At 34.9% G+C, this 17,295-nt stretch overlaps 2 protein-coding genes and 1 pseudogene across 8 annotated transcripts; 2 read left to right on the top strand and 1 right to left on the bottom strand.

The window, feature by feature from the left end:
• The first annotated feature begins 238 nt into the window (after positions 1-238).
• On the top strand, positions 239-9,114 carry LOC118648099 (nicotinate phosphoribosyltransferase-like). 7 transcript variants are annotated; one of them, XM_036294332.1, is made up of 12 exons: positions 239-301; positions 645-879; positions 2,020-2,190; positions 2,269-2,395; positions 2,609-2,820; positions 4,110-4,228; positions 4,347-4,540; positions 5,367-5,555; positions 6,939-7,164; positions 7,239-7,559; positions 8,637-8,764; positions 9,014-9,114. In XM_036294332.1, exons 2-11 carry the CDS (start codon positions 675-677, stop codon positions 8,745-8,747), a joined length of 1,875 nt encoding a protein of 624 aa, XP_036150225.1. In that variant the 5' UTR covers positions 239-301; positions 645-674; the 3' UTR covers positions 8,748-8,764; positions 9,014-9,114. The 7 variants fall into 7 exon arrangements, with proteins under 7 accessions (XP_036150225.1, XP_036150228.1, XP_036150221.1 ...); XM_036294335.1 differs by having other exon boundaries at positions 7,239-7,566; XM_036294328.1 differs by having other exon boundaries at positions 7,227-7,559.
• A 4,376-nt stretch (positions 9,115-13,490) lies between these two features.
• On the top strand, positions 13,491-14,905 carry LOC118648096 (annotated as a pseudogene).
• Positions 14,906-15,294: 389 nt separating this feature from the next.
• On the bottom strand, positions 15,295-17,183 carry LOC118648097 (stromal cell-derived factor 2-like). The gene is given in 5 exon segments (XM_036294327.1): positions 15,295-16,018; positions 16,106-16,157; positions 16,160-16,329; positions 16,405-16,600; positions 16,890-17,183. Coding segments are annotated over 5 exon segments (651 nt in total). The 5' UTR covers positions 16,954-17,183; the 3' UTR covers positions 15,295-15,849.
• Between the last annotated feature and the right edge of the window lie 112 nt (positions 17,184-17,295).

Here is a 17,295-nt window from a genome sequence, read left to right as displayed (position 1 = left end):
TTTTCGCGGAACGAGAGATGCGCATGCACGGGGGGATCCAGATCCTGCGGATGATGATTTCCAGCGAACGACCGACTCGGCGCTCGCGCGTGGGCAATTAGCAAAGTCGCTAGCGGGTGTAACAGGCCGTGCCAACGGACGGCGCCGCGCGTCCTTCAAATGTTCCCTATCGATTCTCGCGGGTATATTACATCGCGACTCGCGCCGAGGCATGCTAGTCGACGCTATCACGTCGGCAATCGACGTCAGTGACAGTGCGATCGTCGTCGGATTGGATACCGAGGAAGATTCCCCGTGCGAAGTAAGGTCCGCGTTCCTCGTGTTCCTCTTCTCCCCTCCGCGTTTCCCCCTCCTGAACGTCCTAAACGTCGATCTGCGCGCGAATCGGACATTTTTTTCACTGGGTAACGAGGGGTCTTCGGATGGGGGTGGTGGGGGCCTTGTAAACGCTCGTTGAATTAAATCGCATTGATAAAAGCGGCTGTTATCATTAATTTTTACAGACGGACATAAATTTCCGTCGAGGTTATTTACGCGCAAATTCAGTGCGACATATAGTGACATGCATGATACAGATATATCTAATGAACGCGCATAATGCATTTTCACGTATATATGTAATATATGTATGTATGTATGTGTAGGGCCTGTAGGGTACCCGCTTCATTTCCGAGATGCGGAAAGTGCAGAAGGTGAGTGCAGCTGGAAGTGCGAGTGGTGCCGCTGCCGCTGCAGCAAGTGATCCAGAGAGCAGCGAACAGTACCTCCCGAAGCGGACGCACGCAAGAAGTCCTATTTTCGAGATGTCGACGGACGACGAGAGTGGAATGACATGCTGTAACTCGCGGCAGAATGGCATCGTTCAGCCGCTGCTCACAGGTAAACGGAAATCAGGAATGCGGCCCGCGCGTTCGAGCTAACCCAATCTCTCTCTCTCTCTCTCTCTCTCTCTCTCTCTCTCTCTCTCTCTCTCTCTCTCTCTCTCTCTCTCTCTCTCTCTCTCTCTCTCTCCTCTCCACCTCCTCTCCTCTCTCTCTCTCTCTCTCTCTCTCTCTCTCATCTGTCTCTCTCTCTCTCTCCTCTCTCGTCTCTCGCTCATCTCTCTCTCGCTCATCACTCTTCTCTCTCTCGCACCTCGATTCTTTCTTCCGAGCATCGTCGAGGAACGCGGCGCTCGTCCCCGAAACAGAGAGAACGCTTGCTTTCTCGGAAGAGTCGAATCAAGACGGCCATCCACGCGGAGAACGAAAAAAAGAAAAACCTTCCTCGAACGGTGGACATCGCGTTTTCTTTAACGGGGAGCGAAATTTGTTTCCTCTTTTTTTTTCCTTCACGTCTGAACACCGATTTCCTTGCACTACATTCGATCCCCCGAGCGTTCTCGCGCGCGTAGTCGATCGCGAGAGGCGAAAGGAGCAACGCCGACGAGATATACATGTGGAAAAAAAATCGCGTAGGATTACTCGCGTAGGATTACTCGCGTACAATCCGCGCGTGAACCATGTACACAGTGCAGAGAGAACGTGATCATGTTTGTAAATATTCCAATGGTGATGTAAGCCACGCGCAAACATCTCGGCCGGCGTATCTCTCGCGGCGATTTGTCAATGTCTCTGCTGCCTGTTTATTAGAATGTGACACGCGAGAAGTGTCGCTTTCACATGCAAAAAGACCCGCGCGAATCGCCCGCGGTATGCGCACCGCAAAACACCGTTTCCCCTAAGATAAAACATTAAAACTACGTGCAATTTTCCTGCCGGCAAAAAAGCCGCGCGCCATATTATGCAGCTGATATTTGCGCGCGATCGCAGAATATCGAATGTACAATTTGCCTTGGTAAATAGCATGGTTTGTTGCTTCTTACGTAACATTTCCTTTTACTGGTTATCATTAGTATATCTATAGTTCGCGATGTATCTATTGTGATCTGTATTCTGCATAATCTTGAGACGATACTGAACTTTTGTAGGTCTTTTATATTTTAAGTTTCGCTTACTGAAGGATGACTTGCTTTTTCAGATTTGTATCAAATTACTATGGCTTATGCCTATTGGAAGAGCGGCAAAATGAACGACCATGCCGTATTTGATTTGTTCTTCCGCAAGAATCCCTTCCAGGGAGAATTTACGATCTTCGCCGGTCTTGAGGAATGTATCAAGTTCTTGAATAAATTTCATTATTCCCCTAGTGGTATGTATTTGTTAGAGCTACTTTGTGTATATGTATTTTATTTTTTTATTAATTAGTGGTTTTTTTTTCATGTTGCAGATATCAAGTACCTGAAGTCGACTATGCCCGCTACAGTAGACCAAAGATTCTTTGATTATTTGCAAAGTCTTACTGCAAAAGATGTCACAATATACGCTATAGACGAAGGATCTGTTGTTTTTCCAAGGTAAATTTATGAAAGGCTTATTTAAAAAAATTAACAATTAGATATAGTAGTGACATGAATTGTTGCAATAGATAAGAAGCTTTCAATGTAAATAATAAGTTAAAAAGATTATAATTTTAGTTTCTTTATCAATGTAATTTTAGTTTTTTATATACTTGATTAAGTGAATTTTAATTATTTACTTAGATTTATAATCAAATTTAATTGTTGTAGAGTTCCATTGTTAAGAGTCGAAGGATCATTGATAATGGTGCAGCTCTTAGAAACAACTTTATTAACATTGGTTAACTACGCGAGTCTAATGGCAACAAATGCGGCAAGATATCGCATGGTTGCTGGAAAAAATATAACGCTGCTTGAATTTGGTCTTCGAAGAGCGCAAGGACCTGATGGAGGATTAAGCGCGTCTAAGTACAGCTATGTTGGTAAATACTTTGTTTTACTCACTCTAGTTATGTTGATTTAGTTTGACAAAACATGTGCTCTTATTGCATGTGCATTACAATACATTTAATGTTGATGAAATATGTAATTATTTTTTTATACAATGTATTTTGAACAATCAAATTTTTATTCGTGAGAAACAAAATTGAAAACAAGTTTTAAATATATATCTCTACAGTCTGCAATGTAATATATAATGAAAATGGAGGTGTCTACTAACTACAATCAGCTCATCATTTTTAAAACAAATTTGTTATTATAATTTTTAAATAGAACTATTTAGCAATGTTAAATAGAATCATTTAGATTTAAACAAATTTATTGCATAAGAAATTTATGTCAATTGCAACTGGTATCAATTGCTATTTTTGTTCGCACACGGTTATTATACTAATTATTGTGCATGGCAATTATACAGTATTGCAATGGCCTACATTGCGAAAGTATGGACATAAAAATATATAATGTAGGAGTTATTGCATATAGGTTTTATTGCATGTGCATTATGTATACAATATATTTAATGCTGATGAAATATGTAATTATTTTTTTATACGATATATTTTAAACATTCAAATTTTTATTCGTGAAAAACAAAATTGAAAATAAAAAGGTTTAAATATATATCTAAATATATATAGTCTGTAATGTAATATATAATGAAAATGGAGGTGTCTGGTACCACTCCAGCACCCTTACACTATACTTAACAATTCACAAAAGTGAAATCAATACATTGTTCTACTCGGTGCCAGTTGGTACTACCTAGGTGATGAGTAACAATTTATGAGGTCAAAGGATATAGTTTCGATTTGATGTACGTGTACACACACACACACACACATACACACACACACACACCTACTGTCTCATGGAACTACTGAAAATAATTAGCTGCCATTTTTTAAAATACATTGGAAGCAAAAAAGTAGGATTATCTTTTAATAGAAAACATTTAGTAGTTTTATTTATGTGATGTAATTTTATTACATTATGAAGTAAAGACAAGAAATATTTTTATCATTCAATACATATTTCTTTAAAAAATAGGCCACTCGCGCACATCGTCAATTTTTGTAAAATATAATTTTTTAAATATAATTTTATCATTAGATTTGAATCAAAAAAAGTAAGACTAAAATTATTTAAATTTCATTTAAATTGAACAAAAATCTCAAGAAACATGAGAAATGGTGTCTATTTTATTTTTTGCACTGAGAGCACAGCGAGGTTTTAATATACTTCTTTAAAACAATTTACTCTATTATAGGTGGGTTTGATGGAACTAGTAACGTCTTGGCTGGAAAGCTGTTCAATATACCTGTCTGTGGTACACATGCACATGCATACATTACGTCTTTCACCAGCATTAGCGATCTGCAAGGGAAAGTAAGTGCATTTGATAAGAACTTTCTCTTATCAATTAATAAATGAATTAAATATTTAAATTCTGTGGGAAATGTAATCAAAAAGAAGAAAAAAACTAATGTATTTGTTTTTCTTGCAGACATTGGCGCATAAACAAACGGGCGACGTTTTAGATCTATTGGAACTCGCTTTTAAGCATCGCGAAGCTATTGCTGACGATTTGGGAGCTTTAGCCTCGCAAGCATCTAACGGAGAATTGGCGGCTTTAATTAGTTATGCCGTCGCTTTCCCAGAAAGATTCACTGCTCTTGTAGACACGTACGATGTTAAGAGGTATGTAGTCATCGCACGTTTATTCAATATTTTTAATTTAAATAAAAAGCTTGACATATTAGTTTTTGAAATTTGAACTTTGTGTATTTTGCTTATTTTTCTATCGCACTCATGTCACATCAATCTTTTGCATGGAGTTTACGTAAACTTTTTTGCTTATACCTATTTTTTTGTATTAGTTATTAGTAGACTGTATGTTTATGTATATGTTTCGCTAATTAGTTTGCTGTTTTTATATTTACATTTATTTAATATTTATTGTAATAATTATGTATAAATTTAACAAAAAATATATAAGGGCAATATAGTGTAATTAAATCTTCAGCAAAAATAGATAAAAGTAGATTATTCAAAGTAAAGTCAATTATTTTGAATAAAAAATTAATTAAATTTAAAGATAATCCTTTAAAGTAAAAAAATTATTACAATATTGTAAGCTTGTATTTTGTGACGTGCACACATAAATTGCGGTCAGTGTATTAGTTTTTTATACATATGTATGCACTAAAAACTATTTGTAATATATAATTAGAACAGTTTTTACATACATAGATTATACGCATAGATGCAGTGTAATTTGTAGAAATGTAATTACGATTCCGAAGGTCAAGTATTGTATTTTATTTATGTTATAAGATCTTTTTTATCTCATTACATATTTATCTTTTACCTATACAAATAGAAAATAATTAAATTCATATTTTAATTAAACAAAAGTATATTAATTTAATTTTATTAGCGTTATTATTTGTCATCGCGTCGCGCGAACACATGGCATGACGACATGCATATACACACTTTTAGCCTAATAGCAGTGTGTTTGTAGCATTGAGACGTCTGGCAAGGGGCAGGCACAAGTGGCCAGCCTAAATGTAAAGAATAAACTTCTAACTAACGGGTCCAATACACACGCCCAAAACGGTGTAAGAAACAACCCATTTATATCAGAATCGACTTCGCAACTTCACAAGAATGGCTTTTTAAGACGAGGCGAATTGGGTGAGCTCTATGTGAGGTACGATATCGCTCTGTTTGCCTGTTTTGCAGAATGTGATTTTCCCTTCCCCTTCTTTTCATCAGATCTACGCTTTGCAAACTATATTTTAATTTTTGTCATACCAAAGCCTACATCGATATCCTTTAATAAATAATATTTTAATAGTTGAAATTACATTTAATGGGATATATAGAAAGTCAATTTTAAAGTATTTTAACAATTTAAAGCTTCTTTGAATTGTTTAATAGCTGATATGATTGATTTAATTTCTTTCTTTATCTTTCGCTTAGAAAATGTTAAATAAAGAAATATTCTGTAAAACGGGCAAATTGCAAATTATGTTATCTTATCATGTTACTCTTCTGACGTGCCATAATTAGATATAAAACAATCAGAATCTTAAGCCTTCGGCACACAATACGATTTTTCATGCCAGATTGCATACAAGGCGTCTTATTACGTGTTCTGATTAGCTCAGATTATGTTACTAATCGCAAACCAATCGTAAGACGCCTTGTATGCGTGCTAGCATGAAAAATCGTATCGTGTGCCGAAAGCTTTATTTTTCGTTAGAATTTAGTTGTTAGTCATTATATACTTGTAATCTTATATAGTGCCCCTCCCAATTCTGCCCTTTAATTCTCTCGATAATTGATATGGGCACATTCCACATGTAACGCAAATATTTTGTCTTGCAAGAGTTTATCTACAAAACACTACTAAATTAAAATATTACAAAAGAAACTATATTACAAAAAACAACTAAAAAGTAAAAATATATATTTTCAAAAAAATAAATTTACTCCAATAATCTCAGTGCATTGATACTATCAATTGACTATACTTGAATGTTTGTTGTTAGAGTATCAGAAAATTTTCTTTATTGGAAACATTTTAATAACAATATAACTGGGGTTGAAAGTTATTACTCTGTTACGAATTAACAACGAATGCACAAGTTTAGGTAGCCTTAGTTTTATTGTGTGCTTTATTCTTTGTATGCAATGTTTCTTATCTTTATTTTAAACTTGGCATTAAAAAAATAAGTTTAACTTTGCAAAGAATATAAAAGTAAATAATAGAAGTTCAAGAAATTTATTTTTAATATAAATTGAATATATTTTTAGTAACTTAAGTTATTAGAAACATTTTTTATCTTTTTCGTATATTAATTAAACATGAGAAATTATAAGTACAGAAACAAGAATATATAATTTTCAAAAATACATTGCCAAGTTTAGGCTTGATTTTATGTAATGTAGAATTACAGCATAAAAAGTGTGCAACTGGATTGCTTTTTAATTAACAATTATAGTTAATAGAAGTGTAAAGTATTGCTTATATGTCTCATACATATTTTATATGTAAAAGATGTCTCATAGATAAATATTTTACGAATAGGAGCGGTCTGTTAAACTTCTGCGCGGTCGCGTTAGCTCTGAACGACTTAGGATACAGAGCCATCGGAATTAGGATTGATAGCGGCGATTTAGCGTATCTCAGTAACGTGGCGAGGGATATTTTCGAAAAAATTGCTGTTAAATATAATATACCGTGGTTCGCAAAATTGATGATTTGCGCATCCAACGACATCAACGAGGAGACAATAATAAGCTTAAATGAGCAGGTAAAAATTTACAAATAGCAGCGGATGTAGTAACAAATGATATGAAGGATATGGATGTAAAGGATATTTTCCAGAGTCACAAAATCGATTGCTTCGGAATCGGAACGCATCTCGTGACATGTCAGAGACAACCGGCGCTAGGCTGCGTTTACAAAATGGTAGAGATCAATGACGAACCAAGGATCAAGCTCAGCCAAGAAGTTGGAAAAGTCACAATACCAGGCAGGAAGGATGCCTACAGATTATACGGGTCGGATGGCTATGCATTGATAGATCTCTTGCAAAAAACGACAGAGGAACCACCGCAAATGATGCAGAAAGTCCTTTGTAGGCATCCGTTTCAACAAACAAAAAGAGCTAATGTTACACCAACTCGAGTAGAGTCTCTGCACAAGGTATTGTGTTAATTAAAATTGAAATTAGTATTGGTTCGACCTTACTGGCCAGATTTATTCTCAAATCGATACACTACGTTTCGATCCTAGATTTGGGTCCTTATCAAGTGTGATAAATTAAGATTAATTCTTATGACTCACGCAATTTTTTATAGCATGTGTTAATTAAAATTAACCAATTTTCGGATTTTTAAATAAATTGTCTAATAAGTCTATTCTTTTTAATTAAACTTCTTGCATCATTTGTTTTGTCTCCTTTTCTCTACGTTAAAAAGGAAAGATGAATTATGCAAAAAATTCTACTGAAAATGACAAACTATTACATTAGTATATAAAGCCTTCGGCACACGATACGATTTTTCATGCTAGATCGCATACGAGACTTCTTATTACGTGTCCTGATTGGCTCGAATGATTATATTACCAATCGTAAGCCAATCGTAAGACGCCTCCTATGCGTGCTAGCATAAAAAATCATATCGTGTGCCGAAGGCTTAACATTACTGTAGATAATATATATTAATGGGTAAGATACTATTTTGCTATATTATAGCTTGCTCGTTTAGATTCCTTTTCATTTAAAGTTTAATGTTTTCTTTGCAGAAATTGATTATTTTTACTGTGCTTTTGACATTTAAAACATTATATATGTGTTAAACATATAATAAATAGAAGGCTCTGTAAACATCTAAAATTTAGCTAGTAGCTGTATTTCAAGACCGATAAATTGTCGGCGCGCAATTTATATGGGCTGAGATTATTACATTAATATATTATAAAAATTATAATTAGCAACAAGATCTAGCTGTCAACCCATATAGGGCCTTCTATTTCATCGATATGTTTAAAACGTGATGATCAGAGAAGTAAAATATTGTCATATGTATTATATATGTGTTGTATATATATTTTGTTTACATTAATTAAATTTCCTTTATTAATTAGCAACACAACGAATATAAGCAAGAATATACTTCTATAATTGTTCCAATTATTTCATAAGTGACATTTATACACATCATTATTATCGATGTTAACAGTATTATACTTGTGATTAATAAATAAAAAATTTTACAGTATATTGGAAAGATGGCAAACTGTGTCAGCCATTACCAACATTGCAAGAAATTCGCAGCAGAGTGCAAGAATCCCTCAATACGTTACGTAACGATCATAAAAGGAACTTGAATCCCACACCATATAAGGTAAAAATTGTTTAGTATTTTGAAATTTGCTAAGAATATATATATATATATATATTATATATATATTATATAATTAAAATTTGAAAAAATATATAAAATTCTAATATTTTAAATATTAATTTTGGTTAATATTAATTACTAATATTTTGAAAAATTTTAATTTGTGTATCACTGAAAGAGATACTTGCATTGTTTGTGAAATCTCGAAACATTATTTAAATGTTTTTTTTTTCTCAATGTATGTTACAGGTAGCTGTCAGTGATACTTTATATAGATTTATCGACGAATTGTGGTCTCGGAATGCGCCGATTGGAGAATTACGGTGAAGCATACTACTCTTGTACAAGAATATCGTTAACCTAGTCTCTAGCAATTATAATATAGTAATAACCAGAATCACAGATTTACTGAGGAAATGCATAATAAATTTTTTCTCAAAGAGCAGTGGTAACGTACTGTTGCAATCGAGCAAACATTTGTGCATTATAAACACGATTGCACCGTAACATATACCATGAGAGAGAGAGAGAGAGAGAAAGGGAAAGCGAGAATCCTATAAAAGATATTTTTCACAGTTTCCATTGTTGAAAATATCGAATTATATTATTATTGTAACAGTATATTTGGTAAATTTTGCGCAAATCATATAACATATTTGTATAGTTTTACACGATTTTTAGTAGGATGAGATATTTCGTTACAAAAGTCTATTTACGAACAGTAGCTTTTATCGCGCATACACATATACGTATTCTTAATCCTACTTAAAAAAAGTACAAAATAGTGTACAAAAAAACACGTATATGTGTGTGATTTTAGGCATGCACAATTCAAATTTCCGAATAATGATTAATTTTTTAGAAATAATCTAGGTTAAATATATGTACACACGATCAAAATATTTCAAAGTATAGCAATATGTGGTAATGTAATCGTTTCACAATTCTTTTTCGATTGCATCATTGTGCGTTACTGGTCTTTCTCTTTCTTTTTTAAATATTTTCTTTCCATCTTTTTGAAGATTGTTTATTATAGTGGAAAGTTATAGTATAGTGTATGTATGTATGTGCGTGCGTGCGTGTGTGTGTTGTGTGTGTGTGTGTGTGTTTGTAAATTTTATTTGTATTATTATTATTGTTATTATTATGTATTTATAATTGCTGAAGACTGCTTTAATAATATTCTCGTATAAGAGTGATACATTCGATATATTTACCGTTGTTATTTACACAAATGTACAAGAGCGTGTAAGCATAAAATAGTTATACATATTCATAATTTTACATGCATGTGTACAATATGTATAAAAGTATGTATTGATGTACACACGCGCGCGCACACACACAAACACTAAGAGAAGGAAAAAAAAGAAAGGAAAAAAATGTATTATATCAGATTAACATTTGACAATTAATGAGCAAAATTCAAAGTTAATTTCGTTTATTACTTATACGTTTTAATTGACAGTTACAGTATGTAGGCCGATATATATGTAAATAATGTGTCCCAACAGATTTTTGTCCGAATATTTATTCAAGAAATGGTTTATTATATATCACTCTTCGAGTAATTTTATCAATATTATGCTATTCTTAAGATTAATCTATGATAAATCGTTTTAGTTCTACAGCTATTTGTTTTTAATTGTAACTTTACTGTATACTTTCAACATAAGATCTGTTATCCTTTTGTAATGTTCATTTACAATACATCGTTTATGGTATATAAGCATAATTGTAAAATATACTCGTGTTTTTTATAGTGAGAAATAAATAACATATAGCTGTTATGTATCTGCTTGAATGTCAATAATTAAATCCTCATTAGTCTTATCCATTCTGCTATTTGCGAAATGTTTCCTGAAGAGTAATTTTTTTAATTTGAAAAAATTGTGTCTTATAAACAGATAAAAATAATTACATTTCCAAGTTTCCAAAAAATAGTCGATATCTTAGTGAACGATTTATAAAATATTTACAAATAATGTTTTAATAAAAATTTGTATGAAAGATTTAAAGATATCAGTTTGCAATTTATAATTTTTTTTTCTCAAACACTTTCACACTGATAATTGTTTAGCAACTGGTGCAGTGAATATTCTTATTATTTAGAAATGAGAGATCTTGATGTAATTACGATATTTTGTACATGAGTACGTATGTTCATACATTTTATTAATGTTTATCAACAACATGAGGTCATACTTGATTACATGACATACATATTGAAATGTGCTAGTGAAAACATGCAATTATTGCTGCCAAGAAATAAGAACATTTTTAAAGAAATTATGTCACGATAGAGAGAAACCTGAGAGTGGTAGTCATCGCGTAGTTTTAGATATTTTCATCCATCAGCGTCTCTAAGTGCACAAAATGTGCACATTAAACTACGTCAAATATCTATGAATCCCGTAGGTAATGTGCATGACTTTCTATCTCCACGTTTATTTGGTTCTGTTTCATGCTATACCCGTAAATTTTATAATTGTATGCATTCATATTTTAAATTTGTTTTATGCAAATGTGCATAATCGTGTTCTATAAATGTGCAATACCACATATACATGATATAAATTCAAATATAATTGATTTGATAAAAATTCACTCACCGATTGCTATCGCTGCTGATGCTGCTGTTGCTACTGCTACTGCTTCATTTCTTTTCCGGTTTGATTCTGAAAATGTGATAAATGATTATTCTTAAACTCAAACACAAAAGCAGGTAAAGAAATGTATCACTTGAAAAATTAGTATATTTACCGAGTCGCTCCATGGATGCCGCTTTCTGCTGACCTCATCCTGCTATTCTCGAACCACACATTAATAATGATCGTCCGATACTTTATTGGGCACTCCCGATATTACGGATAATATATCACACTCGAGTAAAACGTGAACCGCGCGCGAGAATTTCACTTGGCGCGACCGTTACATTTGAAAAAATACATGAAAAGGACGGCTCGTCTGATTGGCGGCGAAAATCAACATGGCATGAAAGTGGCGTGACGTCACGTAACTTCGTGGCCGAGAAACGCAGGCCGAGAAAACCGTTTGAATAAAAATTACGCGCCGAGATATAACAAACGGAGACAAATTCGTTTCGAAAATATGAAATTTCGTATGCTCGCACGACGACTAGCACTACACTAATTCACTCGCGATATTTTACCGAACGTATCCTCTTCACACTTTGCTCGAATGCGTACGCGAACACTTCACTCGAAACCGAACGCACGATGCCTCGCGGGTCGTCTGTTAGCGCGACGACATTCTCGACACAGCACCGTACCTGCGCACAATGAATTCTCAACACGCGAGCACGCACGGAGTCGACAATGCGTCCGACCGGCGCTGGAGCGTGAGGGAAACAATGGCGGCAGCAGCGGACGTGACCGTTGGTAGGTACACTCGGCGGTACTCGGCGCTAGTCGGCGCCACTCGGCGTTGCCAAGCGACCGTTGACTTGTTGACTCGCCGCGCCTGCGCCGCTGCCGCCATGTTGCTCCGCGCTCCATGTCACGTACGCCACTCCAGCGCCGGTCAGACGCTCTGTCGACTCCGTGCGTGTCTTTGCGTGTCACGTGTTCAGAATTCATTGTGCGCATATGAGATCGTACGTAGCAGAGGTATTCATGTGTAAAGCGTGTCATCGTGCGTTTGCCTTCGGTTTCGAGTGAAGTGTTCGCGTGCACGTTCGAGTAAAGTGTGAAGAGGATATATTCGGTAGAATATCGCGAGTGCCAATTAAGTGAAGTGTGTTACTAGTGCTACTAGTCGTGCGAGCATACGAAATTCTCGAAACAAATTTGTCTGATCCGTTCGTTGTATCTCGGCGCGTAATTTTTATTCAAACGGTTTTCCTCGGCCTGCGTTTCCACGAAGTTACGTGACGTCACTACGTCACTTTTTCGTGCCATGTTGATTTTCGTTCCGAGCAAAGTTTTCGTGTGCGCGTATTCGCTCGAGGAGGGTAACGCAATCCGTTCGGTAGAATGTCGATCGTGCCAGTAATGAAACTTTACTAGTCGTCACGCAATCATACAGAAATACAAAACTCTGGGAGCAAATTGCTTTTTACTTATGTTCAGTGTGCCTCGACGTACGATTCTTGGCGATTTTTTCGGGTTTCGTTCGTAACGTTACGCATCATACCACACTTTTCTGCCATATTTTCTTTTTTGATTCGTCGCCAATCAGACGAGCCGTACTTTTCACATATTTTTTCAAATGTAACGGTCGCGCCAAGTGAAATTCTCGCGCGCGGTTTACGTTTTACTCGTGTGTGATATATTATCCGTAATATCGGGAGTGCCGAATAAAGTATATATCGGACGATCGTTATTAATGTGTGGTTCGAGAATAGCAGGATGATGTCAGCAGAAAACGGCATTTATGGATCGACTCGGTAAATATACTATTTTTTCAAGTGATACATTTCTTTACCTGTTTTTGTGTTTGAGTTTAGGAATAATATTTATCACATTTTCAGAATCCAAACCGGAAAAGGAATGTAGCAGTAGCATCAGCAGCAGGAGCAGCGACAGCAATCGGTGAGTGAATTTTTATCAAATCAATTATATTTGAATTTATATCATGTATATGTGGTATTGCACATTTATAGAACACGATTATGCACATTTGCATAAAACGATTTAAAATATGAATGCATATAATTGTAAAATTTACGGGGTATAGCATGAAACAGAACCAAATAAACGTGAACATAGCATAGAAGAGACCCAAAAAGTCATGCACATTACCTACGGGATTCATTATATGTATAGTGTTCGCTTTTCAATGTGCAACGTGAGTTTGAGGTTATATCAGTAAACGAACTCCATATGTTGAAAATTGATAACACTACGTTTATTAATGATCTTTAACGATGTTATGTATCTTTGTATTAAAAAGAATACATAGTTTTTTGTATTTATATTTATATAAAATATACATATATATATATATATCCTTCCAACAAAATAAAACCATCAAGAAAGCTCTCTGATAAATTTATCTTTTAGGAAATACAAATAGAAGAAATTTTATGTAAAATGAAAGAAACTTGTGCATGAATAGATGTCTGAAATTGGATTTACACGTCTGCGAAAGTTATATTTGTACATCAGATGTAAAGATTGTTTACTGTGAGGTATGCCTCACCCTCAGCACTTAAAAACCTGTTTGAGAATCGTCAAACAAATATGTCCGGTGGTGACGTTAATGTGCACCGTGTTTGTCATCGCGATTACGATTTACATCGGCGAGAAGGTCTCGCCTGTCTTCATCTTCCTTTGCATGCAGGTGTACCTAAACTGGTACTCCGTGTACAGCATCAGCTGCAAGTCGACTCCAATGAAGGTGAAAGAGGTACAGAGTGGTAATCTGTACAATGTTGTCATTCAGCAGCAGCAGCAACGCAAGTACGAGCAACAGTCCAACAATGTTGTGCAGCCACCGGCGCACAATACGGCTTACAAGTTTTGGCACTGCGACCGGTGTCAGAGCTACATGTGCAAGCCAACGCAGCATTGCGTTTTCTGCCGCAAGTGCTTCACTTCCGGGACCACCATTGCTTCTTTCTGGGTGCTTGCGTGCTTCGCCAGAACATGGGCAACTTTATACTGTTCTGCTTCTACACATCACTGACCTGTCTGTACTCCTTGTGCGTGCTGGGCCCGTACATGTACGAGAACATCAGTCACATTGTGAAGAGCGACGCGGACTACCTCAATATATTCCTGAACTTCTGCTTCCCCGATCGCCCTGGCAAGACTACTGCATTCCCCGAGATAGCTCGAGTATACTTTTAGTCACGACGTTTGACACGCTGATGTCGATTCTGTGTATCTGTTTGGTACTCGGCGTGTGGAAGCTGCACAGTTGCTTGTCCGGCAAGCAACGTTACGTCAATGTGACGGGAAGACAAAATCTGCGGGAGATCTTCGGCAGCTATGGTCTGTCGAATATTATCTTCCCATACAACGGTCTCATAGGCACGCGAGATATTAACGGCAAATATGAACTAAAGGAAGTGTGAGACTCTAGTCAAGTGAATAAATAAACTCTGATTAAATATCTAACACATACACATTTCTTTATTATGTACTTATATAGCAATAAATACAGTCATATGTACAAACATAATTATGCATTCATACATGATGGATAACACAGAGATAGGAGCGCATTTTACAATTATCAAATAATATTTTCAGTTATTAATAAAAATTTTATAGATATTATTCTTAAAAAGAGGTTACAGTAATTTCTTTTCGAACTTGTAATTTTCCAATTAGCTCACTACTATTTTTTTTAATACTCCTCATGATTAGCAGAAATATCATATTATTGATTAGAAGTCTAATTGAGCATAAATTATTTTCCAGATTGTGTAATAAATAAAAATTATTTCTCACATTTCTCAATATAACATAAGATTTAGAACTTAGGTTTGTTGAGGCTAACCCAACATGTGTATAAGTATATATTTTATATAAAGTATATTATTAATTTTATTTTTATGATAATTTTCGGTTTCATGCTCTATACTTGATTCGATTTATTTGTTATTTATGCCTGACAGTAATATAGATTTCCTAAATAATAAATTTATTTTAATTGATTTATTTAAACTTTAATTTATTTAACACGATCATTTTTATACACAAGAGAAGACTCATACTTTTTAATTTATTTAATTTATTAATTTAATTCAAATATATAGTACATATATATATTAAAATTTATAATGATGCAAAATGTGATAGTAGGGCTCAGAATATTGTTAAATTTAAATTCAATGTAAATAATTTTATTCACAAAAAATTTTAAAGCAACTGATTCTGTGTAATTTTTTTCAACTTAAAAGGAACTGATTCTGTTTTCTAAAAAAATACAACATTAATATTATCACAATAAATAAATTGCGCTCGAGAAAGAAATGTCATTTAATGACATTTTAAGTCTTTTTCTGATAACTTCTTAACATTATAATGATGCACTTCGCCTAGTTTATTCACGCATTCTCTGCAACGCTTATATACATGCCTTGTAGAAAGAGTTACCATTTATAAAAATTATCTTTATAATTCCGTGTGCAGAAAATGCTGTGCTTTGAAGTCGCTGGGATGAATAAACAGTCCTTCCATTACCGACCATTGCGTGTGTGGACTATTTGGAGAGTATTCGCCTACTACTTCAGTCTGTCCACTAATTGGAGTACCATAAGTTCTGCCAGTAACAGCCAAGTACCTGTGAGAACGCACAATATAAATTATATATTATTCTAGATAATACTATCTTTTATTTACATTTTAATCCACAAAGAAATATACTTACTTTTCGGTATCAATATGCTTCAGCATGATTGTATCATCTCTTTCCCAAAATCATTGTGACATATCAACATCCAGTTATCGCCGGTATCACCCTCTCCTCTGGCATCCCCATAGGCAGAAACTTCCTGCTTTCCGGTTAGCGGCGAGCTAACGAGATGTGAGTGAAGATTCTTCTTTGTTGCAATATGCTCCAGTCTGATAGTATCTCCGCATTTAATCGGCATCCTATCAAGAAAATTTTGTTACAATTTGCTTGTATATAAAAATTATCGTTTTAAATGTATATAAGCTTTAGCTCACCCTCGCATACACTGCTTTCCTGATTCAGCTTTAACGAGCCAATAGGAATTACCATCTTCTTTGGCATTGGTACCTGTTACCGATTGCTGCCCACTACCACTACCATACTTTACTTCGTGGGAGTGTAGCCTCACATTGTAATCTACATTCATTAATTTCAGTACAGAGCCACAGGTTACATGCTGGGTTCCCTTGGCTGCAAAATCAGTAAAATTCAAATATAAAATAGTTAATAAAGTTCACACACTCACAGTGTTTCTTGCTTTAAGATTTCGAGCGATACGCTAATTTTCTGATTTGTATGCGATTAAAAGTACACGTAATGTAAAGTATAACGCGAATAAAAACGGCAGGAAATAAAATTAATGCCAAGATATTAAAAACGCATAGCGCACATAACACGTAAAACGACGAAAACAACATAACCTCCATTAACTTCATATTTACGGGCAAATGTGTTCCTACGAGATAAAAACGAGGAGTACCTTGAATCCAACTTATGTAAAGCAAGAGTACTGCGAGGCTTGAAAAAAGCACCATATAATCCATCTCGCGATCAGGTGCTCCTGGCAACAATTGACAGGAGAATTAAGCTATACGATAAACCCGTCACCGGCAATAGTAATTAATACATGGGGGGCGTAAGGACGTGTCAACTTTCTATTGGTTACTATCCACGTGTCTGCGTTCTGGACGATACTTCTGGATCTGACCTGACACGAATGCGATGCTCGTCCAGCTTGCACTACACTTTCCTCCTTTTCCTTTCCTAGTGAAGAGAAAGAGAAAAAAAGTAACAAATCAGTTAAAAGGAACAGTTATATTGAGATATAACGAGATTGTTTCTATTTGACATTTAATAAAGAGGAAAGAAGCGAAAAATAAAATAGA

The sequence above is a fragment of the Monomorium pharaonis genome, unplaced genomic scaffold (genome assembly GCF_013373865.1).
Source record: "Monomorium pharaonis isolate MP-MQ-018 unplaced genomic scaffold, ASM1337386v2 scaffold_173, whole genome shotgun sequence".
Lineage (NCBI taxonomy): Eukaryota > Metazoa > Arthropoda > Insecta > Hymenoptera > Formicidae > Monomorium > Monomorium pharaonis.
This window is presented reverse-complemented; position numbering and strand designations above follow the sequence as displayed.